General features: G+C 39.9%; 1 protein-coding gene across 7 annotated transcripts in view; it reads left to right on the top strand.

Moving 5' to 3' along the window:
• PPFIA2 (PTPRF interacting protein alpha 2) overlaps positions 1 to 26,222 on the top strand; it is a 617,960-nt gene that overhangs the window by 521,839 nt on the left and 69,899 nt on the right. For all 7 annotated transcript variants that reach the window (XM_074941964.1, XM_074941966.1, XM_074941963.1 and 4 more), the window contains 4 exons: positions 9,215 to 9,452; positions 13,667 to 13,696; positions 16,207 to 16,337; positions 19,648 to 19,802. In XM_074941964.1, coding sequence (XP_074798065.1) covers positions 9,215 to 9,452; positions 13,667 to 13,696; positions 16,207 to 16,337; positions 19,648 to 19,802 — 554 coding nt within the window. The remainder of the gene's footprint in view (positions 1 to 9,214; positions 9,453 to 13,666; positions 13,697 to 16,206; positions 16,338 to 19,647; positions 19,803 to 26,222) is intronic.

The raw sequence follows: 26,222 nt of genomic DNA on the forward strand, positions 1-26,222 counted from the left end.
GAAGTCAGGCTTACAGGCCTGTAATTACCAGGATCACCTCTGGAGCCCTTTTTAAAAACTGGCATCACATTAGCTATCCTCCAGTCATCTGGTACAGAAGCTGATTTAAATGATAGGTTACAGGCTACAGTTAGTAGTTCTGCAATTTCACATTTGAGTTTCTTCAGAACTCTTGGGTGAATACCATCTGGTCCTGGTGACTTATTGCTCTTTAATTTATCAATTTGTTCCAAAACCTCCTTTAATGAGACCTCAATCTGGGACAGTTCCTCAGATCTGTCACCTAAAAAGAATGGCTCAGGTTTGGGAGTCTCCCTCACATCCCCAGCCGTGAAGACCAATGCAAAGAATTCATTTAGTTTCTCCACAATGGCCTTATTGTCCTTGACTGCTCCTTTAGCACCGCGATCATCCAGTGGTCCCACTGGTTGTTTAGCAGGCTTCCTGCTTTTGATGTACTTTTAAAAAAAATTGCTATTACTTTTTGAGTCTTTGGCTAACTGTTCCTCAAATTCTTTTTTGGCCTTCCTAATTGTATTTTTACAGTTCATTTGCCAGTGTTTATGCTCCTTTCTATTTTCCTCACTAGGATCTAACTTCCACTTTTTAAAGTATGCCTTTTTGCCTCTCATTGCTTCTTTTACTTTGTTGTTTAGCCACGGTGGCTCTTTTTTGGTTCTCTAACTATGTTTTTTAATTTGGGGTATACATTTAAGTTGAGCCTCTATTATGGTGTCTTTAAAAAGTTTCCACGCAGCTTGCAGATATTTCACTTTTGGCACTATACCCTTTAATTTCTGTTTAACTAACCTCATTTTTGTGTAGTTTCCCTTTCTGAAATTAAATGCTACAGTGTTGGGCTGCTGTGGTGTATTTCCTGCCACAGGGATATTAAATTTAATTATATTATGGTCACTATTACCAAGCGATCCAGCTATATTCACCTCTTGGACCAGATCCTGTGCTCCACTTAGGACTAAATCAAGAATTGCCTCTCCTCTGGTGGGTTCCAGGACCAGCTGCTCCAAGAAGCAGTCTTTTAAGATGTCAAGAAACTTTATCTCTGCATCCCATCCTGAGGTGACATGTACCCAGTCAATATGGGGATAATTTAAATCCCCCATTATTATTATTGAGTTTTTTATTTTAACAGTCTCTCTAATCTCCCTGAGCATTTCACAATCACTATCACCATCCTGGTCAGGTGGTCAGTAATATATCCCTACCGCTGTATTCTTAGATAAGATGTTTTCTATTCATGCAATATGTCTTATGTAAGAGGGTGATCATCTGTTTTATCCAAACTGATCTCAAATTTAGATTTATTAATAACATGAAAAAGATAATTTTAATTCCCAGCATATGATCTATCTTCAATCTTTCATCAGATCTCAGTTCAGAAAATACTGTAGACCTTTTATGGCAATTCTTAAATGGATTTTAGGCAAGAAGATTGATCTCAGCAAGGGACCTTTTAGCTTCTTTTATACTTTAGGCATTATGGCTCCTTTCATTATAATGTCTCTATTTTCACATTTCACTCCAAATCCTCAGCCCCCCATCTTTCAGATTCCCATATTACTGCAACTCAGAACTTGATATTTGTCACCCTGTGAATATATATTTATGGGTCATAGGAAAGTAAATGGAAGCAATATGTAGTTTTAAAACTATGATTAAAGAACACAGTGGACGCAACGTAGGGCAGTGTTTGGGCCCTGTTCATGAACATCAGATTGGTTGACAGGAAGAGAGTCATTTTACCATGAGAATGAGTAAATGCCACACCCCATTTTCAGGTGAAACTAAATGCAACAGCTTTCATAGATAAATATTTCTTACTCAGTAGTTTGTGGGGCTAAAACAGACAATTTGGTTTGCATGTTTCCTCTTGTTCCATTAGTATGGATTATTTTTAAAAAACCTTTCTAAAGGTCCTATGGATTCATTTGGGTTCAAATTCATATTCATACCTTTGCCACAGAAAATCAGATAGAGCCATACATTTCCTATTATGTGGTGGAAGAAGCCACTGCATAGTTAAGGATGACGCTAGTTTCTCATTATAAATTCAATTTTTCAAGAATCCCTGGCCTATCTTTCCCATAAAGAAACCAACCCTCCTAAAATTTCACAAACCATATCTTATCCCAGCGTAGGTGTTTTTTTCCCTGACTAGTCGGGGGGAGGGGGAACGGGGGGAATAGAAACATGAGTTTTATAATTCTGGTGATTAAAAAGGTTCTTTGTCAGATGTTTTTGGGAAATAATTTTCAAATTTATTTTTGGCTTGACTTACAAACTGCACATTTGTTTTGTTTCATTGGCCACATTTGAGGGAAAAAGAAAAGGAGTACTTGTGGCACCTTAGAGACTAACCAATTTATCTGAGCATAAGCTTTCATGACCTACAGCTCACTGCATCAGATGAAGTGAGCTGTAGTTCACGAAAGCTTATGCTCAAATAAATTGGTTAGTCTCTAAGGTGCCACAAGTACTCCTTTTCTTTTTGCAAATACAGACTAACACGGCTGTTACTCTGAAACCTGTCATTATTTCAGGGAAAGTACCCCTTAGTTTTGGTTTTCTGGAGAGGGAGAGCAAATGAAGGAATTACAAGAACATATCAAATACAAATCCAGTGAATGGGCATACTTATGCCCCACTAAGGTAGGCAGCAAAGGGATTAAATGGGGGCTCAGAGTAAGGATGTAAAGGAGAGGCAATGGGGAGGAAGCTCCCTCTTTTCCTCTCTTCCCAGCCCAGGGAGGAAATAGGCATAGGAAGCTCCCAGGCTCAGACAAGGAACTCTGGAACAGAGAAACTGACAGTCTTGTTCACACAGAGTAACTATTCCGTTTTCAAGAGACATCATAAATGGATGTTTGACTTTCCCTCCATCTGAAGCCAGCCATTCCTTTGTCTGTCTCTTTTTATGGACAAGGCTGCGGTAAGCCCTCTCTCTGATGGGCCAGAGCGAGGAACACTGTGCAGAGGCGTTTATGCCTTAAAGTGGCAGGACACAGTATTTTGTTTCTTGGTTGCATTGTGTTATACTACAACATTACTGTTGGATGATGTGGGACTTAACATGTTTGCTGATAGACACAATAATTAATGTAGTCAAAAAGACAAACTGGCAAACTTACATAAGCCTAAATACAGTGGGCTCAGTTCTCCACTGTGCCCAGCATGCGCTCAGATGCAATGCAGAAGAGGGATGAGAGGAGCTGATCTTAGTTTTCTGGCCACATTGTAAATTTTAAAATATTGGTGGGGGAGCTTTAACGTAAGCTGCTGGCAGAAGATCTTTCAATAACAGAGCATCATGCTCTGCCATGCTTCCTCTCCTCCCTTCTGCAGACATGGTCCCCTCACTTCTCCTGACTCAGGCCCTGCCTCCCCTACCTACCTCATGCGCTCCCCTTCCCCCCTACTCTTTTCTAAGCAACACTAAATGAATTTGGCAGACAAGAGACTCCAGCCCAACCTAACCAACACATTTCATAACACCACTGGGGATTTACTTACATCTACTTACCACGATGAGACAAATTGATAGAACTTTAATATAATTTAATGTACCATGTGACTATGTTCCTTTTGAAGTCTCTTCAACAGGTGTAGTAAATGACATGAAAAACAACTATGTAGATGCAACAGCAAAGTTTCCTCACAAATGAACACAAAGAGGGCAAAGTTCAGTTTGGGTGGGTGTGTAAGTTGGGGTAGAGTTATGATGAGAGATGAAAGATTGTGTGATAGCAGGAAATTGTGATGGCAGGGATCCCTTAACTGGTTATTTGCAGATTTTTTGTATTTCTCCTTTTTTCCCATAAAAGTTATAGATTTTTAAGACATATAACATAGTTTTGAGTGTCTACACTTTTTATTCCCCCTGTGTCTGGTGAAACGAGTTTGATGATAAAAGAGAGAGAGAGAAAGAGAATTTTTGTTTGAAATTTCTCAGGTTTCCTTTTAGTGGCAAATTCATATCCCATGTAGAAGGTAAAATAGTACAACAGACATTCAACAGTGTGTGCTTCCTTTTCTATTAGCTCCTTTTCGTGTTCTCTACTGATACAGTATCCCTGAAGTCTGACATGATTTTACATTTTACCCAAAAATACAATGTCTCTCCAAATTCCATGGATTATTTTGAGTTATATCTGAAGACCATTCACTTAGCACACATGAAGTGGAACTGCATTAGATGTGTTTTACACAATAAAACAAAACGAGTAGGGTAAATTTTAGGGTTGTCAATTAGTTGCAGTTAACTCATGCGATTAACTCAAAAAATTAGTCACAATTTTAAAAATTAATCATGATTAATCGCACTGTTAAACAATAAAATACCAATTTAAATGTATTAAATAATGTTGGATGTTTATTCTACTTTTTCAAATATATTGATTTCTATTACAACACAGAATACAAAGTGTACAGTGCTCACTTTATATTATTATTTTGGATTACAAATATTTGCACTGTAAAAATGATAAACAAAATAAATAGGTATTTTTCAGTTCATCTCATGCAAGTACTGTAGTGCAATCTCTTTATTGCAAAAGTGTAACTGTCAAATGTAGATTGTTTTTGTTACATAACTGCACTCAAAAACAAAACAATGTAAAACTTTAGAGCCTACAAGTCCACTCAGTCCTAATTCTTGTTCAGCCAGTCGCTAAGACAAACAAGTTTGTTTACATTTACGGGAGATACTGCTGACTGCTTCTTATTTACAATGTCACCTGAAAGTGAGAACAGGCATTCGCAAAGCAGTTTTGTAGCTGGCGTTGCAAGGTATTTATGTGCCAGAAATGCTAAACATTCATATGGCCCTTCGTGCTTCGGCCACCATTCCAGAGGACATGCTTCCATGCTGATGATGCTCGTTAAAAAAATAATGCTTTAATTAAATTTGTGACAGAACTCCCTGGGGGAGAACACTATGTCTCCTGTTTTACCAGCATTCTGCCATGTATTTCATGTTATAGCAGTCTCAGATGATGACCCAGCACATGTTTGTTTTAAGAACACTTTCACAGCAGTTTTGACAAAACGCAAAGAAGGTACCAATGTGAGATTTCTAAACATAGCTACAGCACTCGACCCAAGGTTTAAGAATCTGAAGTTCTGTCCAAAATCTGAGCGGGACAAGGTGTGGAGCATGCTTTCAGAAGTCTTAAAAGAGTAACACTCCAGTGAGGAAACTACAGAACCTTAACCACCAAAAAAGAAAATCAACCTTCTGCTGGTGGCATCTGACTCAGATGATGAAAATGAACATGAGTCGGTACGCTCTGCTTTGGATTGTTATCGAGCAGAACCCATCATAAACATGGACACATATCCCCTGGAATGGTGGTTGAAGCATGAAGGGACATATGAATCTTTAGTGCATCTGATACAGAAATATCTTGTGACGCCAGCTACAACAGTGCCATACAAATGCCTGTTGCCACTTTGAGGTGACACTGTCAACAAGAAGTGGGCAGCATTATCTCCTACAAATGTAGGAGCAATTGGCTGAAGTAGGACTGAGTGGACTTGTAGGTTCTAAAGTTTTACATTGTTTTGTTTTTGAATGCAGTTTTTTGTACATAATTCTACATTTGTAAGTTCAAATTTCATTATAAAGGGATTGCACTAAAGTACTTGTATTAGGTGAATTGAAAAATACTATTTCTTTTGTTTTTTACAATGCAAATATTTGTAATAAAAATAAATATAAAGTGAGCACTGTACACTTTGTATTCTGTGTTGTAACTCATGCGATTAATCACGATTAATTTATTTAATCACTTGACAGCCCTAGTAAATTTGTTTTTTAAATATCAAATAAAGGATTTCCTTTCAGAAGATTCTGACAATAGCTTTTGCATTTTGGAGATAGCTAGTTACTGTATAGATCATCAAAAAAGATTGTTTCCCATTTCCAAATAAGACATGCTCCAGTAAAGCATTATTACTAACATGCACAAGAGAAGGGAAGACCACACTGTAGACATCTGTGAGACAGCATGTTTGTTTGTATTTCAAAACTTAAGGAGCTGCTACTGACTTATTTGATCCCACCTTTGTATCTTGCACAATTTTTTCATCTGCTCTTTCTGCCTCTAGATATACTAATACCTCTTCCTTTCCTCATTTATGAAAATATGTAATTATTTTGACCATTTGTGACTGAGAGGGCAGATGAGGATGAAGAAAGGACAAACTACTCATAAATGAGTGCCTTTTTGTACATTACATAGTGAAATTCATTCAGAAACAGATGGGCCCTGTAGCGAGTCATCTCCTTTTTTATACACTGTCCAGAGAAAATGTAGTCTCTGGGACAGTTACTGTCCCCTGCTCTGGCTGCTTTGTGACTTTTTGGTGTCACACAGAAGCTGTACAGTTGACAGATCTCGTTCTCTGAGGATTCTCCTGCCTAGAGAAAACCTTGGGTGCATAGAGTCACTATGCCCACTGCAAGGTCCTATCTGGGGATCTCTTGTCTGACAGAATAGCCTCTTGGGTCCTAGTTAGTTGACCATCAGCCTCAGAGCTGCTCTAACTTACCCTGGGGACGAGACTGAGGGATCTGTTGAGAGTTCATGTGGGTGCAGGCCACATGCTAGCACATTTATGTATTGATCAGGGCCTCCAGTACAGCAATTTGGATTTGTTTGGAGCATCTGCCCTGATAATACTGAGGAAATCATTTTGGTGGGGAGGAGATGGCATTAAATGCTAGCAAGTAACCAAACCACTCTGAGGAAATAAGTAAAGAAGCTTTTCTGAGAATGTTAAGTGAAACACAACGGTGAATGCTAAGTGGTGTCTCCCATTTATTCTTTGTCATGTTTCTCTACTGGTGAGGACTATCTGCCTTCCTGCCTTACAGTTCTTTTGATCTTACTCCCTGACAGCAGGCAAAGTTATCCTCAAGAGCCATGCTGAAGTTCTTTGGGATCCCTTTGAGTGGAAACCAGTGGAAATTGTCAGAGGTCCTGCACATTGCAGATTGAGGTCTATATGGAATAGCACAGTAATAGGAGTGACAGCTCTCTTGTTCTTTTTACTCAACATAGTGTGACAGGGTCAGGCCAGATGGCTACAGGAGCGTGATAGAAGGCAGATATATTAGCCCCAGGTTAAGTAGGTCCCTTTTCTCTGGGTAAGGTAACAGGGAAGGTTTCAGAACAATCAGGAACTTTCTGGAAACAATTAAGGCATTCAGGCTGGTTAGAACACCTGCAGCCAATCAAGAAGCTGCTAGAATCAATTAAGGCAGGCTAATCAGGGCACCTGGGTTTAAAAAGGAGCTCACTTCAGTTTGTGGTGTGTGCGAGGAGCTGGGAGCAAGAGGCACAAGAAGCTGAGAGTGAGAAGGCATAGTATGGGAAGACTGAGAAGTACAAGCATTATCAGACATCAGGAGGGAGGTCCTGTGGTGAGAATAAAGAAGGTGTTGGGAGGAGGCCATGGGGAAGTAGCCCAGAGAGTTGTAGCTGTCATGCAGCTGTTACAGGAGCCACTGTAGACAGCTACAATCCACAGGGCCCTGGGCTGGAACCCGGAGTAGAGGGCAGGCCCGGGTTCCCCCCATCCCTCCATCCCCCCAACTCCCTACTTGATACCGGAGGAGTTGAACTGGATTGTGAGTTCCACAAGAGGGGAAGGTCTCTGGCCTGTTCCCTGATCCATTAGGTGGATCGGCACAGTCTGCGGGGACTGTTCTTCTTCCTTTCCCCATGCTGGCCAGTGATGAGGCTAACTGAGTGAACAGCAGATTTGAGCCACGAAAGTGGCCAAACTGAGGGCTGCCGTGAACCTCTGAGGCAAGAAAATTCACCAATAAGTGCAGGACCCACGAAGGCATAGGAAGAACTTTGTCACAATAGTTAAAGAAACACTAGACATATAGTGCTACTGACATACAAGATCAGCCAATGTATGTTGCCTTCGGCAACCCACGCCACGAGAAAGGCCATAGGGTATCCTTAGCAGGGTGGAATCTAGAATTATCACTAAAAGTTCATTATAATGCTATGAATTAGTCATATTGGTTTTAGAATATCCATGGGAAAATGCTACCAACTATAGACAGTAGAAGCAGTATAAATAACAGAACATAAATCCTAAAATATAAAGCTTAAATATATAAAACAAGTTAGTGTTAGATGCAGTGGGGGTAAATTCACACGTCCTCGTTTGATTTCCTGTTGGAGCAGCACCCAGATTCATAGATATTTAGGTCAGAAGGGACCATTATGATCATCTAGTCTGACCTCCTGCACAACGCAGGCCACAGAATTTCACCCACCACTCCTGCAAAAAAGCTCACACCTATATCTGTGCTATTGAAGTCCTCAAATCACAGTTTAAAGACTTCAAGGAGCAGAGAATCCTCCAGCAAGTGACCCGTGCCCCATGCTACAGAGGAAGGCGAAAAACCTCCAGGGCCTCTTCCAATCTGCCCTGGAGGAAAATTCCTTCCTGACCCCAAATATGGCGATCAGCTAAACCCTGAGCACATGGGCAAGATTCATCAGCCAGATACTACAGAAAATTCTTTCCTGGGTAACTCAGATCCCACCCCATCTAATATCCCATCACAGGCCATTGGGCCTATTTACCATGAATATTTAAATACCAAAACCATGTTATCCCATCATACCATCTCCTCCATAAACTTATTGCGTTTAATCTTAAAGCCAGATAGATCTTTTGCCCCCACTGCTTCCCTTGGAAGGCTATTCCAAAACTTTACTCCTCTGATAGAATATGGGCCCAATAGGTTTTGCAGGTGTGGATTCTAATACTTGCAAATGTTAGAGTTTATCAAGTCTGCACACATTTTTGTACCTGCAAAGTGTATGCAGAAGTATGGGTGCCTGTATTTTGCAAGCTCACTAATGGTGCTGTAGTAGAGGACCTTCTGAAATTTTACCCAAACTGTTTTTATAGTTAAATTGTTGTATATATTAGCAGCCTCAACTATGAATGAATAGTTATGAGGCAGTATTCTTAATACAGTTTTGTTCCTCTAACATTTATCAAACTTTCTGGGGTTTACCCACATCTATGCACATAAAACTTCTGCAAAGGCAAGTTCATACTCAACTATTCAAAGAAGCGAAGTTGCTGTTACAGCCAGAAACACACCTTATGTAGCTGACAATGATCAGAATATTATCATATGCTTTCTTTACTCCATAAGGTTAATCCAAGAAGAAAAAGAATCAACAGAACTGCGTGCTGAAGAAATAGAGAACAGAGTGGCCAGCGTCAGTCTAGAAGGCTTGAATCTGGCTAGAGTTCACCCAGGTACATCTATCACTGGATCAGTGACAGCTTCATCGCTTGCAAGCTCTTCTCCTCCCAGTGGGCACTCAACCCCTAAACTCACACCTCGCAGTCCAGCCAGAGAAATGGATCGCATGGGGGTCATGACACTGGTAAGGAAATGTGTGATGGCAGTTTTGAGCATGATATTTATTAAAATAAACTGATCAAATTGTTATCACTGGTTGCCTAGCCCTTACCAAGCTTCGCCTACTCCCCTGTAGAATTTGTTTGTCCATATTTTGTTGTCTCTGTATATGCACAAGAGCAAATTATGCCAAACCATAGAAAAGATAGGGAGTATAGTAAAAAGACCTGGTGGCTTAACCAGGATCTTCAATGACCTGAAACTCAAAAAAGGGTCATACAAAAAAGAGGAAACTAGATCAAATTACAAAGGCTATATATACAAAACCCACAAGGACAATATTATAAAGGCCAAGGCACAAAACAAGATTAAACAACCTAGGAACATAAAGGTAACAAGAAAACATTTTACAAATACATTGGCAGCAAGAGGAAGACCAAGAACAGGGTAGGGCCATTACTCAATGAGATGGGAAAGACAATAACAGAAAACATCATATTGGCCTAAGTGTTAAATGTCTTTTTTGTTTCAGTTGTCACCAAAAAGGTTAGCAGTGATCGGACAACTAACATAGTGAACATCAGTGTAAATGGGGTAGGATCTGAGGCTAAAATAGGAAAAGAACAAGTTAAGAATTACTTGGACAAGGAAGATGTCTTCAAATCAGCAGGGCCTGATGAAATACATCCTTAAAGAATTGGGTGAAGAGATCTCTAAGTCATTAGTGATTATCTTTGAGAACTTGTGGAGGATGGAACAGATCCCAGAAAGCTGGAAAAGGGCAAATGTAGTACCTATCTAAGATGGGGGAATAAGGACAACCAAGGGAATTACAGACCAGTCAGCTTAACTTCAATACCCAAAAAGATAATGGAGCAAATAATCAATCAACTTGCAAGCACCCAGAAGATAATAAGGTGATAAGTAACAATCAGCATGGATTTGTCAAGAACAAATCATGTCAAACCAACCTAATATCCTCCTCTGACAGGGTAACAAGCCTCGTGGATAGGAGGGAAGCAAGAAATATGATTTATACACCTCTACCCCGATATAACACGGTCATTGGGAGCCAAAAAATCTTACTGCATTATAGGTGAAACTGCATTATATCAACCTTGCTTTGGCCTCGAGCATTTCCATTATTAATAGTCAGCAGCCACCCTGGGACTCCCACACCGTATCCAATGCCCCCATTCCCTGTCCCCTGACCACCCCGCCCCCAGAACCTCCGAACCATCCAACCCCCCTGCTCTCTGTCCCCTGACCGCCCCCTGAGACCCTCTGCCCCTTATCCAACCCCTTGGCCCCGGCCCGGCACCTTTAACACGCCACTCAGAGCAGGATGTCGGAGCCAGACACGCTGATGCACTGATCTGCCGGAGCGCACAGCCCCGACCCCTAGAGCGCTGCTTTACCGTGTTATATCTGAATTCATGTTATATCGGGTCGTGTTAATTGGGGTAGAGGTGTATATCAATGTTAGTAAGCCTTTTGATACTGTCTCACATGACCTTCTCATAAACAAACTAGGAAAACATAGCCAAGACAAACCTACTATAAGGTGGGTGCACAACTGATTGGAGAACTGTCCTCAAAGAGTAGCCATCGATGGTTCACAGTGAAGATGGAAAAGCATATTAAGTGGAGTCCTCAGGCATCTGTCCTGGGTATGGTTCTGTGCAGTATCTTCATTAAAGATTTCAATAATGGTATAGAGAGAACACTTATAAAGTTTGCAGATGATACTAAACTGGGAGGGGTTGCAAGTGTTTTGGAGGACAGGATTAAAATAATCTTGACAAACTGGAGAAATGATCTGAAATAAATAGGATGAAATTCAGGAAGGACAAATGCAAAGTACTTAGGAAGGAATAATCAATTACAAAACTGAAAATGGCTGCCTAGGAAGGAATACTGCAGAAGAGAATCTGGGCGCTTATATTGGATCACAGACTGAATATGAGTCAACAATGTAATACTGTTGCAAAAAAGCAAACATCATTCTGGGATGTATTAGCAAGAGTGTTGTAAGCAAGACACAAAATAATTCTTCCACTCTACTCAGCACTGATTAGGACTCAGCTGGAGTATTGTGTCCAGTTCTGGGCCCCACACTTCAGGAAAGATGTGGACAGATTGGAGAAAGTCCAGAGAAGAGCAACAAAAATGATTAAAGGTCTAGAAAACATGACCTATGAGGAAAGATTGAAAAAATTGGGTTTGTTTAGTCTGGAAAAGAGAAGACTGATGGGGGACATAACAGTCTTCAAGTACATGAAAGGTTGGTATAACAAGGAGGGTGATAAATTGTTCTCCTGATCCACTGAGGACAGGACAAGAAGTAATGGGCTTAAATTGCAGCAAGGGAGATTTAGGTTAGATGCTAGGAAAAACTACTTAACTGTCAGGGTAGTTAGGCACTGGAACAAATTACCTAAGAAGGTTGTGGAATCTCCATCATTGGAGGTTTTAAAGAACAGGCTAGACAAACATCTCTCAGGGATCATCTAAATAATACTTTGTCCTGCCTCAGTGCAGGGGACTGGACTAGATGACCTACTGATCTCCCTTCCAGTCCTTTGTTTCTATGATTTTATATATGGGTTGTAAGGTTTTTGGAGGAAAGACTAAGTTGTGTTGGGTTTTTATTGTCTCTGTGCAGCGCCTAGCAGAGTGGGGCCCTTTTCTCTGATTAGGGCCATTGAGTACCAATGTAATAGAAATAATAATTCATAACAATTTACATAGGATTTTTATTATAAGTAATGAAGTTTCAAATAATCCATTCAATAAAACATAACTTGAGGCAGAGTTGAAGGCTGTTAATCCTAGGTCAGATTTAAATCTCGAGCAAATGCCTTACAAGGGCATTACTGATAGTAAAACATTTTAAAACTTATTTTTAAAGGTGTTTAGGTGATTTTTTTCTGTGTTATACAAGTGGCACATTGTGTTTCTCTGTATATGCTTTTCAAGGCCAGTTGCATGGGATGACTTGTTTTCCCACATTCCATTTAACCTGTATTATTTTTAAACTGCATCTCATGTGTTTGCATATTCCTTAAACCACCTGTCCTCCACCAATGAGCATGAAATTGATATTGAACATTTCAAAACATTTATTTTGAAACTAACCTAAATGAGTGGGGAAAGTGCTCTGAAAAGGGTTGTCCAAAAGATTCACATTTCGGTTCTAATGAAACCTGCAAACAAAAGTCCAGCAGACAAAGGAGCAGAGGCATTTCCGCCCTACAAGACTTAGCCAGGTAATTATGGAATCCACTGGAAGTCTCTAGCAAATAATACACTGAGCATTTTACAATGCTACTGCCCCTGCTCTCAATATATAATTATTTCAGCAGGTATGGTTTGCCTGTTCCTGCTGCCTGGGGATGGACAGGACAGACTGACAAACTCTCTTTGGGTGGAAGGGTTAAGTTGGGAGATCCTCTTGGAAGTTTAGATTCTATAGTACACAAACTTCCAAATAAACCTATCGGGGTTGGCTAGATGCCAATAACTGCAGCCAGATTTCACAGGACAGGTCCATGTAAACTTGCAAAAAACAAACTGCAGGATTTGTTGTGCTCTAGCTGTATATCACAGAGTGACACATTTGTCTAAAGTAGAAGTGTTAAGTGGTTGAACAATGTATGTTCTAGTCGACTTCCAGTGTGAGATAATGCCTGCGGTAAAGAGGATTGGCATTTCTGATGAATTGTTGAAAATATCAGGTACACAAAAATATTCATTCAGATTATCGTAACAGGAGAGAAATTTCCCTCTATCATGTACTGCAGTTTGGGTGATGTTTTGCTCTCATATCTGTTTTTCAGTAAAATGTTTAAAAAGTTTGAAACACTAGAGAGTTGCAAGAAAGCATTATCCTTTTATTATTGATGATTCCTTTGGGAGGATTTATGGAATATATGGGGGGAAAGGATCTAAAAATGAAAATTTTATATCATGTCTGAAAACTTTATATGAAAATGAAAGGGACTTGTGGGAGTGGCATATTATTTGCAGGAAAGCAGGGCTTTGTGGTGGGTTCTCTAAATTACTGCACTCAGAAGGTATTTTTAAGTTATGCCAAGGGCATCTGGAGAATATGAATGGCTCTCCTTGTCATTATTTCTATAAGTCAGGATAAATATATATGTGAAGTCTGAGTTTTCTTTGGTCAAATAAAGTTTACTAATCATTCTTTTTTGTTGTGGCTTTTTTCATCAACCGAAGCCAAGTGATCTAAGGAAACATCGACGAAAGGTATGACGCTCGATATGTTAATGGTACAATAGCTGTATTAAACATTTTTTTTCATTTCTTCATGCCTTTTACTTATGAAACTTGTATGTCGTTTTTATCTAAACAATTGGAAAAATGCATTTTCATTTTTATTCCAACTTGAAAAAGCTTGTGAGTGAAAATCAACAATTAATTCAGTGTTAGGAGTTACGTTTCTCAGGTGACTTCATCTGGTAATACATCCTTTAGTGCAACCATTAAGAAACACACCATCATAAACCAAGCTTAGTTATATTCTGAGTACTTTCACAGAACATTCTGTTCACTCTTCTTATTGATGGAGCAGCCATAAACTTTAAGGTTGAGTTTTGTCTGTGCTGGTACAATATGCAGTTATGCATATAACTGGGACAGAATGTCATAATTCTGTTGGTATGAGAGAGATTAGCAAAGCCATCAAAAACTGTGACAAAATTCCATTTCCTTCACACTTATTATCTAGAAATTTGACCCCTTCATAAACAAGCTGTGGAAACAATTGGCTTGATCCTGCACAGTCTTAACTCATTAGTATCAGGAATCAGGGCTTGTAGCAGAGCTAGTCTTCAGGCAGCCTCACAAGTATAGCTGGCCTGTCTGATTAGCCACACTGCCTGATTGGCTGCAGAGGTCAGCAGGCTGGCTCTTACCCCAACAGCAGCAACAGCTCACTGGCTTCACAATGCTCATGCCCACCACTGTGACTAGTCTTGTGTTACCATGTTCCTACAGTTCCTGCCTTGCACTCAGCCTTGGTCCTGCCCAGTGATGAGCTGCCAAAATCTTAACAACCAGTTCCCTATAAAAAGTTCTGATTTAAGGGATGTGCCCCAGTATGTATTTTTTGTACCAACAGGATTACCATACATCCGTATTTTCCCAGGAGAAATTTTAAAAATTCCTCCCAGACAGCGATTTAAGAATCAAAAAGCCTGACCTGTTCGGGAAAATACGGATGTATGTGAACCCTGCCTAAAGTTCTTTTTTAAAAAGATGGGCCTGAACTAGAAATGAGCTCTGTTTCACATGTGTGGGTCCCCGCCACTCCCTGGGGCTGTGGTAGGGTGACCAGATGTCCCGATTTTATAGGGACAGTCCCAATTTTGGGGTCTTTTTCTTATATAGGCTCCTGTTACTCCCCACCCCCGTCCAGATTTTTCACACTTGCTGTCTGGTCACCCTAGGGTGTGCACATGTGTGGGTCCCAGCTGCTCCCTGCCCCCCTCATTGAAGCAGGTGTGCAGGGTTACTGCCCTGGAAACTGCAGGGCACCAGTGGACGTGGGGCCAGCTGCAGACAGGGGTGTGGGGCAGGGCTAGCTGGAGGCAGGGGGTGCAGGGCTGGCTGAGGGCAGGGCAGGGGGTGCGGAGCTGGCTGGAGACAGGAGGGTGTGGGGCTGGCTGGAGACAGGCAGGGGTTGACTGGAAGTAGGGGCTGGCTGCAGGCAGGGCAGGGGGGTGGGGGGGTGACTGGAGGCAGGGGCTGGCTGCGGGCAGGGGATGTGGGGGTGGCTGGAGGCAGGGGCTGGCTGCGGGCAGGGTGGTGGGTACTCACGGGGAGAGCGGCTCGGAGCAGCCCGAGCAGCAGGACGCAGCCCAGGCCCAGCAGAGCAGCCGGGGACCCACCAGGCAGCATCGGGAGCCCCAGGGCCAGGGGATCAGCAGCAGCAACAGGGCTTGTGCGCAGGGCCAGGCGGCAGCCCACATGGCTCCCGCAGCACAGCGCCCCCGGCGGCCAGAGGAGGAATTACATCACTTCCCGGCCGGAGCCCATCAAAGCCTCAGCGCCCCTTGCGGGGAAGCGGGTTAACAACTGGTTCTAAAACTGGTTCAAAATTTAACAACCGGTTCGCGCGAACCGGTGCAAACCGGCTCCAGCTCACCACTGGTCCTGCCCTTGCTTTGAACCCCTCCTCACCTGATACCCAGCTAGCTCTAGATCCTGTCCTCTGGCTTGACCCTTGGCGCTGGTATCCAGTTCCTGCCTTCGAGTTTGACCCTTGGCTTTGACTCCTGACTATGGCTCTGACCCTAGCCACTAGGCCTGATGCCTGCTCCAACCACTAGGCCTGACACCTGCTCTGTCCACTAGGCTAGACCACCCTTATGAACGAGAATCAGAAATACATTTGAATACATTTGAATACATGAGTAGTCCCATTGAGTTCAATTGGACTACTTGTGCATAAAGTTATTTGTACGCTGAGGTCTTTACAGGATCAAGCCTATTCTGCATAATAGGAACAGTCAGCTTCTCTAAGTATGATTTCTTTCATTTATAATATACATTTTAAGTTGGCACAGTTAGAACATTTGGTCTGTTTCCTCGGACTTTCATGGGTTTTTTACATAATCCTAACATTTGTTCATTTGCTCAGATAATTTCAGTTGATTCCAAACCTGATCATTTGACAAATACTTGAAATACTTGCTGAAATTTCCAGAAGTCTTGAAAAGCTGATGCATACTCTCACTTATATATTTGACTGGTAGATTGCAGTGGTAGAAGAAGATGGACGTGAAGATAAAGCCACAATAAAATGTGAAACCTCTCCTCCTCCAACACCCAGAGCCATCAGGATGACTCATACCCTTCCTTCTTCATACCACAATGATACCAGAAGGTAAGAAGCTCATAACATGAGTCAGAAATTCACAAATTGACCACGTTATATCCTTCTGAAATTATATGATTCTTCTGATTTCCCAGTACATCCTGACTTTTTTTGAGATTGTATGTCCTGCAACTCAGAAAATGTCCTTTTCTTTGTCTTTTCTACAATTCCAAGCACTACACCAGTGCTAAAAAACAAATAATAATAGGGTCTGTTTCTCTCTTATTTCATGTCTTTGGTCTAACTTTAAGTTATAACTACTTTAGAACAGGAACCTTAATATTCACCTGAAAGAGTGCTGTTAAATGATGATAATCCTGATGAATGGAGAAGACAAGGACAAGGGGAATTCAGGGCAAGAAGTGCCTCTGAATAAATGAATCCTGTATTTTGCAGGAGGCCAAGAAACAGCACTGATGTGGATATAGGGGATGGGTAAACTGAGAATCCAGAGAAGAGGGGCGAGTAGATTCATTAAGACCAGGTCAACGCACTAGAAACTTTTACCAGTTTGTGATATCAGCTGGGGTCTGATTTTTAATAACATTTTTGTGTTAGGCAAAAGCCCTAATGTAGATACAGTTATACCAGCATAAACATTTTGCCAGAATAGCTTATTTAACTTGGGGAAGCAATATAAGCCATACCAGTAAAAGCACTTTTTTTGCCAGTATACATTGTGTCCATACTAGGATTTGGAACCATATAACTGTATCAGCAAACTTTTTCTAGTGTAAACCTGGCCTAAGAAAGAGAAAATATTTCAGGACTGGAAATATTTGCTGTAAATTAATTTTCCCTAAGTTCACCCGTTTGAAAAAAATAGTGAAAATGAATTTTGAAACAATCATTTCTAGTGATAGCTATGCAGCATTGCTCCCTAACATGAAAGATGTAAGTATGTGACCAGCATGTCTTGCATTGGTTGTACAGTAATTATACAAGAAAAAAATACATATTCAAAGAGGTAAAATAAAATCACTGAAAGAGGAGAAACAGCTGTGAAAAGAGAAGAAATAAGGGAACACAAAAAGAATCACAGAATATGATTTTAAAAAATGGAAAGGTGCCACTAGGTAAACACAGAAAGCAGGTACAAAGTTTTAAGAACTCAAGAATATAGGTGAAAAGAAAAAGACACATGCAGAAAAACTGGGAGAGAGATTTTTAAAGGGGTATTTTATTCATAATAATTTGTTAATTTCATTAGTTGATGAAACAAGACCCCATTTTACATTCATTAACAAAGTGATATTGCACATGTTGGAGATTGTTTTCATATATTATCACTGTGAGGGATCAGAGAAACTGACATCAGGCACAGCAGGGGTTAAAGAAAACCACACCACTATACCTGCAGCTAGGGTGACCAGATGTCACGATTTTATAGGGACAGTCCTGATTTTTGGATCTTGTTCTTATATAGGCTCTTATTACCCCCCCACCCCCGTCCCGATTTTTCACATTTGCTGTCTGGTCACCCTACCTGCAGCCAATCCCAGGCCTAGAGGGGGAGAAAAGAAGGGAGCCTGGCTCAGTTAGGAGTTGACTGGCGAGGAAGCAGGAGCTCTCTGCCTGCCTGCCTGCCTGCCTGAAGGGATGGATCAAGGACCTGCCAGCCAGTGCAGCCACTTGAGGCAAGTAAGGGCTCCCCTGCCTAGGGGAGGCTGCAGATAAGCCCCATAACCTGGGACAACTGACTAGGCAAGACCCCAGTAAACTGGACTAGCGGCGTCATGTCCCAAACTGAAGAGCCTTGTAGGAAGTAGCCCAGGAAAGCTGGTCTTGACTCCCTACCAGGAGGGAGACCCATCTCCCCTGTTTAGGGTGATCTTCACAGGGCCCTGGGCTGGGATCTGGTAGAGAGGGAAGGCCCGGGTCCCCCTACCATCCCCTCTGGCCTTACAGACCAAAGACCAGTGATCTAGCCACTAGGCAGCCTGGCCACGGAAGACCCGATTACAGTTACACAGTGCCTACTCAAGATGGTGAGAGATGGGGCTCAGCATGAGTGATAGAAATTTCACATGGAGGGAGATTGAAGTTTTGCCACTGAGTTCAATGGGACCAGAATTTCACCCAGAAAAATAAAATTAAATAATCCAATCTATTTTCCTACCAGTGCAAGATTGTTGTTTCCTATCATACATTCACTAGTGTTTGTCCAGTCTAACTTCAAATATACCAAATTTTGAGGATTCCAAAAGTGCTCTCAGGAGATTTTATAATTTTTTCCTGATATACAGCATATATTTTTCTATTCTTAATTTTATCCCTATCAAACTTAATTATAAAATCACCTGTGCCACTAACTACTTCTTCCCCTTGGTGTTTACATCCTTGAAATGTAGATAGTTGTATCATCCTGACTGTTGTGTTCTACTTAGAAGCTGACCAGTGTTATTTGATAAAAACCCTAATTAATTATAGTGGATTATTCGAGGATAACAGATAACCAACTCTTTTACCCACATGGCTGTGTCTTGGCCAATGGGAATGCGGTTAGTCATTGAAGGGTGTAATAAATATATAATATAGAGTACACACTATTAAAATGCAAATAGTTGTCAACTATTATTACACTGTGGAATCCAAAGCTGGGCACAGGAAATAACTGCATTATCTGAGATAATACTGAATGGCAATTACTGGTAAATGTGGACTCCCAGTAGCAAATGCTGAATACAGTATATCCATATAGAATATATAGTAATCTGTTTTGCAAAACATTCCTTTTTAAAGTTAAATCCATGAAGTAGCCTGTAATGTCAATATGTCTGCTTTAGAGTTTTATAAATGCTCAAAATCTTAATTGCTTTGATTTAAATATATAGTCAATAATGTATGCTGTATTTGGTTAATGAGTGAAACAAACAGAAATAATCTGATTGAAGTTTACTTTCTGTAATTGTCTAATTACACAATGTAAATGAGATAAAAACTTTGTCATTGATATATTTTTCTTTACAAATAACTCTTCAAATTTCAGTTGGGAAACCATATATTGCTGTGGTTCATACATTTTCCCGGCATCATTTTTGGCAAAACAAATTTAAAAGACTCTTTACATTTTATTTCCTCTTTGCCATTTTTCGTGGGTTTGCTTCAGCTTGATTGAGACAAGAACATTAGACATTGTACTATTCTATATGTTGCTAAGCTGTACAGGAGAGAAAACATCAATAATTTGATTAATTGTTCTAATTATGAAGAGGCTCTTATTAGATTCTAGATAATCTGTTTGCACAGCTGCTCAGGAGAAAATGAAACCTAGCCAGGAGAATAATATGTTGCCTATCTCTTCGTTTCTATTTTACAGTAGTTTGCCTGCTTCACTAGAGGCAGAAAGTATTGGTCTTGGCAGTGCCAGTAGCAGCCAGGACTCCCTACACAAAGCTCCCAAGAAGAAAGGAATCAAGTCTTCAATAGGACGTTTGTTCGGTAAAAAAGAGAAGGCTCGACTTGGACAGCTCAGTAAGGAATTAGTTATACCAGGCCTAGGTCATTGGTCCACTGTCATTTTTGTGTATATGTTTTTGCTTCTTTTTTGTTTTCCAAATGGCATGTTCCTCTTTTGCACTGGCAGAACCTTTCCACTAAATTTCACTATAGTAATGAGCATATTTATCAGGAATTTGGTATAATCTAAATGATAGGAAATCTATTACGCTAACAAGCTTCATTGTTTCCTGAGAGTTAGCATCTTCAATGGGACTACTCACATGTTTAAAATTAAGGGCATGCTTAAATACCTCGTTATATTAGGGCAAAATTGCTAACAACATACCCTTAACTAATGAAAATAGAAGGGTAATAGTTTCTGTTCCTACAGTAAGGAGCTTGTCTGAATAATGCAATCTGGGAGTTTCTCAAAACTCAATGTAACAACCCTTCAGTTTTCCAGTCTCTCACTGGATAGCAGTTCCTGGCTGTTTTGGTCATACCGTGGCTGTCCTCTTGCTGTTGGTCACATTTCCCACTGAAACTCCCCGTTCTCTTTCTACAGTTCATGCATTTTTCCTCAGCTCTGATCTTCATTTAATTCATTTAATGGTTCTAAATCTGCCTCTAAGTCTGACTGGCTTCCATTATGCTTCTTAGCGGACAAACTTTACAGAGCAGAAACAGAGAAAAAACAGTGTTTTCAGGAAATAGGTACTTCAGTCCAGATTGACACTAATTTGAAAAAAATCTTATTATAATGTCCTTTAGGCTACTGCTCAGAAGACATATCAGTGAGAATGTGATGTTATATAGCATCCAGATAGCTATGAGAGCCTAAAAGAGATGTGATAGTTTGACGTGGTTCCTGTTGCAACATACAGCAGTGGTAGAGTCATAACAACCATTATAATTCATATTAAAAAGCTTCCTATTATTGTTGGTTTATGTTACACTAGTTCGGGATATATTTTCAGGTGTAACTTCATACTCACCATTTTGCTATAGCTGAGGATATAATCATGAAATCTTTAGTCATTTAAAATCTTATTGACATCCATTTGAGTTTTGTCTTGGTAAGGACTTCATAAGATCTTTTGTCCAAGTTATAACTTAGAAAATATCACTCTTCTTTAGATGGTGTCACTTATGTTTAGGGAGGAAGGATGGTCTAGTGGTAAGGGCCATATCTTAGCACATATAAGACCTAGGGTTCAATTCCCTGCTCTATCACAGGCTTCCTGTGTGACCTTAGGCAAGTTACTCAGTCTTTTTGTGCTTCAGTTCCCTATAGGTAAAATAGGGATAATAGCACTTCCCTATCTCTCAGGGGGTTGTGAGCATAAGTGCGTTAAAGATTGTGAAGTATTCAGAAACTACAGTAATGGGAACCAGACAAGTCCATGAGAGAGATTTTAAAACATTTCACCAATTTGAAATGTATCTTGAAATGCACTTGAGTGCCTGACGTTAGAAGCCTAAATCCATATTGAAATCTGCTCCTGATATATCACAATCAAGAACCACAGAACTAAGGTTCCACATAAGAAAATAGGTTGATATTAGGGTCAATCCATCAGTATAAAATCAAAGAATTCAGAATTTTTGTTCTATATCCCTCTTGTTATGGACACCTATCTTCCACTCTTTGCCTACTAAAACCCTGTGTTCTTGAAAAAGGACTGATTTTTAATCATAATTTAGGCTTCACTTGCTTTATCACTGGGGAAGAATGAAAATCTGATTTATTCAATCATCTGTAGTTTAGTGCATTTCAAAATCAATTAAATGGGTCTCTCAAGTCAATCTGCATGTTCCCATCTGCACTGATTGAGAAATTTATATCTTTCGACTGGGTTATTAATTCCCATTTACATTCCATGAGACAAATTTTATTGATACTGGCAAATCATATATAATATTGTATTAATTTACAGTAACTCAGAGCCCAGAGGAGAAAGATAAAATAAACATATAAAATAAACGGTGTTCCAGGCTGCTCTTTACAGCGCAGAATGGAAAATTCCTGTAAAGATTGTCTCAGAAGCAACAGAAGATGACAGTAAATTACTGTCTTAATGATACCTAAAAATGTTAATGCTATATATGCGTAATCTGATCAAACACATTTATAATCCCCAAGCACCAACTCATGAATTTTCAGACAGACATTAGTGAATATTTGCAACAAATGATTGTCTGGCTATGCCAGAAGGAGAGCAGGAGACACTGGATGTGGTTTTAATTAGGCTGCAACTTTATTCTTAAAATATGTAGCTGTACCCCGCAAATAAAATTGTACAGTGTAGGTAGTTCCAGTCTCATTTCCCTATGTTTGGGGGCTGCCGTCATCCTTCTCCTTTTCCATCCTGGTCTAGCCATCCTGCTGCTGGGACCCCAACACGTCCTTTCTATGAGGTTTAAAGGAGAGAGGGTTGAGTCTCTGCTGTACAATTTGTGTTTGCCCGAACCCCCTTTTTCACTCCTTTAAAGTATGCCTCCTTTAAATCCTTTACCAATCCACTTTTATCTGATCCGTATCCCCTGACATCCATCACAGGTTTACATAATGAGTTGTGACATTATAACCTAACCACCGTTTCCTAGCCTAATAGATCTCCAACTCACTGTGGGGAAGGCGAAAAACATACATTTTAAATAAACATAGCCAGGATCAATAAAACATACTATTACATATGGTAACCAAAAACAAGAAGCAAAAGCATTTTTAGAAGCTATTAAGGGTGATCACTGTGCTACTGAAATACAGAGCAGTTTGTTTCCTCTTTAATTTGTAACCAAGGCAGATAAGAGAAGGAAATGAAGTCTTTTGTGGCAGGCAGCTTTTATATGCTTATACTGGTATAGAGCTAGTATTTTAAAGGTGATACAAGATAGTAACAAAAACACACAAAAAGTACAAATTTTTACAGTATTGGTTGAATTAGCTCCATAATAACTATAATTATATAGTTATAACTGTATTACAAGTTACATTAACATCAGGATGCTATGTCGTGAGACTTATACATCATTGTACCTCTGATGGCTAAAATCAGATTTTTAATGTGTTGTCACAAATTAACTTGACAAAAGGGAATAAAATAAGTCCTTATTTAACTTCTTTCTTCCAGGTTTCACTAATGTTGATGTGACCTGTGCAAGTACAAATTTACTATTACAACTATTCATTTTTTCCTGTTATTTAGAAGATACTTTCCCTTTTCTTCAATAAACAACAGACAGCGATAAATAGATCTAATTGACTAGCCTCAGCAAAAATGTTGATTCTTTTTTATATATTTGTCTGTGCAGTCATAAGCATGTGTGTGCGTGTACACATATGCAGACTAGCACACAGAGTGAGTGCACTTAAAAAGATCATCTCAGTGCCAAAGATGTTTCTGGTTCCAGCAACTTTAAGTATACTTAATATTTCTGGAACCAGTAAAACAGCTATATGTATATACAGTCTCACAATCTCTCATTTGAGTTATGTTGATAAAAAACAATATTGGAACATCAGGAGTTTTACCACTGACTTTAATAGGGCCAAGATTTCACCTAGATAATTTCCTTGTACCAAATTTCTTGTATGTATGCAAGAGAACTGGTTTTCCAGTGCTAAATCTGTTACTCTTGTGAGTTATTATTCTTTCAATGTCTGCTAAATTATTTGCATCACTATCCAAAGTCTAACACATTCCTTAACATATTTATACTTCTTTAAAGATTTTTGGGGGGACTTTGCATCTTTTGTTAACTCATCTGACTTTATCATCTTGTGCATCTTCTCACATTCTTTTGGAATATCATGCTAAACTTTCTTTTTGTGTTTCTTCTCCTGTTATATTTTAGCTATATCTGTCCCTAATACAAACCATGCATTACAGTGATTTTTAGATCCCGATTATATAAGCTGATCTGTGTGTGCAAGTGTGTGGATCAGTTTGCAAGACTGGAGTGTTATAAAGCACTTATCTCATTCACATATACATTTAAGACTATGGCTGCCATCAGCCCAGGTTTGCCATCCTTTCTTGGTTATTCAAACAGCACAACTGTATTTTGTAAAAGTATATTATACTAAGAATGTTTTTCATTCTGTAAAAGTTACTGCACTCACACTACCTATATCTAAAGCAACTTAATCTGCACAAAGGAGTGTAAGTGATATCTTTACAAAGGTCAGAAGGAAACATATGATAAAGTATTCTATAAAACGTCTATCAAAGGACACTAACAATAAAGCAATGTATAAGGTGATTTTTGTGTGTATGTGTGATCAGATGCATGGCTGCCATCTTGGAAGTTATGTGGCTAATGCCCTGTTTACAATACTGACAATGTACCCTTGCCCTGTAGACAGTTATAACAGTAGAATGATTTATATGTTAAAAGGAAGACTTTTAAAAGGCACTTGTTCTTCAACACCAGCAAACTGATGCACAATAGATTTTTGCTTTCGCTTGACTGAGCTGCATGTAAAAGTGGCTTGCAGATTTGAGGGTTATGATTTCCTCTATGTGATACCCTATATCCATTTGTTTCTGATTTTTTTTTTAGAAAAATTAGTTGCTTAAAGTAAATTCTATTATGTTGTCCGAGATAATGCCAGTATCTAATATGTACTAATTCAGGGCCATACTGTGACTACAGTCTTGCACTAGGGAGTCGCCATGGAGCAGTAGTTCTCAACCAGCGGTTCACGTACCCCTGGGGGTTCTCAGAGGTCTTCCAGGGGGTACATCAACTCATCTAGATATTTGCCTAGTTTTACAACAGGCTACATAAAAAGCACTAGCAAAGTCAGTACAAACTAAAATTTTATACAGACAATGATTTGCTTATGCTGCTCTATTTACTATACACTGAAATGTAAGTATAATATTTATATTCCAATTGATTTATTTTATACTGATATGGTAAAAATGAGACAGTGAGTAATTTTTCAGTAATAGCATGCTGTGACACTTTTGTATTTTTATGTCTGATTTTGTAAGCAAGTAGTTTTTAAGAGAGGTGAAACTTGGGGGTACACAAGACAAATCAGACTCCTGAAAAGGGATAGTGGTCTGGAAAGGTTGAGAACCACTGCCATAGAGTAGGGGATGAAAGGTGTCCTTTTCCTCCTTTGCCCCATTTAACTACATCATGGGCAGTAGCGTGGGAGGGGAAGCAGTCTCCACAGAGCTACTACATCCACCTCCCCACATGCAGGTGAGAAGCGAGCAGAGACAGCAGGTTGGGCACTATATACTGCTGTTCACTCTCTTCCCCGAGCAGCAGGGAAAATAAGCAGAGTCACAGTATCCCTCCTCAGATGCTCTTGGAACACCACAACAACATACTTCCCTTTTTCAGGGCAGATCATATAGTCACAATCTAGCCCTCAGTTTTTAATATGGTTTGACATGAGATAGATAGATAGACATAAGAACGGCCATACTGGGTCAGACCAAAGGTTCATCAAGCCCAGTATCCTGTCCTCTGGCAGTGGACAGTGGCAGGTGTCCAAAGGGAATGAACAGACAGGTTATCATCAAGTGATCCATGCCCTGTCACGCAATCCCAGCTTCTGGCAAAAAGAGGCTAGGGACACCATTTCTGCCCATCCTGGCTAATAGCCATTGATGGACCTATCTTCCATTAATCTATCTAGCTCTTTTTTGAACCCCAATATAGCGTTGGCCTTCACAAACCCTCTGGCAAGGAGTTCCAGAGGCTGACACTGCATTGCATGAAAAAATATTTTCTTGTGTTTGTTTTAAACCTGCTACCTATTAACTTAATTTGGTGGCCCCTTGTTCTTGTATTATGAGAAGGAGTAAATAACACTTCCTTATTTACTTTCTCTGTACCACTCATGATTTTATAGACCTCTATCATATCCCCCTTTAGTCACCTCTTTTCCAAGCTGAAAAGTCCCAGTCTTATTAATCTCTCCTCATACAGAAGCCGTTCTACACCCCTAATCATTTTTGTTGCTCTTTTCTGAACCTTTTCCAATTCCAATATATCTTTTTTGAGATGGGGTGACCACATCTTCACACAGTATTCAAGGTGTGGGCATACCATGGATTTATATACAGGCAATGTGATATTTTCTGTCTTATTATCTATCCCTTTCTTGATGATTTCCAAGATTCTGTTTGCTTTTTTGGCTGCCGCTGCACATTGAGTGGATGATTTCAGACAGCTATCCACAGTGACTCCAAGATCTCTTTCTTGAGTGGTAACAACGAATTTAGACCCCATCATTGTATATGTATAGTTAGGATTATGTTTTCCAATGTGCATTACTTTGCATTTGTCAACATTAAATTTCATCTGCCATTTTGTTGCCCAGTCACACAGTTCTGAGAGATCCTTTTGTAGCTCTTTGCAGTCTGCCTGGGACTTAACTATCTTGAGTAGTTTTGTATCATCTGCAAATTTTGCCACCTCACTGTT

Source organism: Natator depressus, chromosome 1 (assembly GCF_965152275.1).
Source record: "Natator depressus isolate rNatDep1 chromosome 1, rNatDep2.hap1, whole genome shotgun sequence".
NCBI lineage: Eukaryota > Metazoa > Chordata > Testudines > Cheloniidae > Natator > Natator depressus.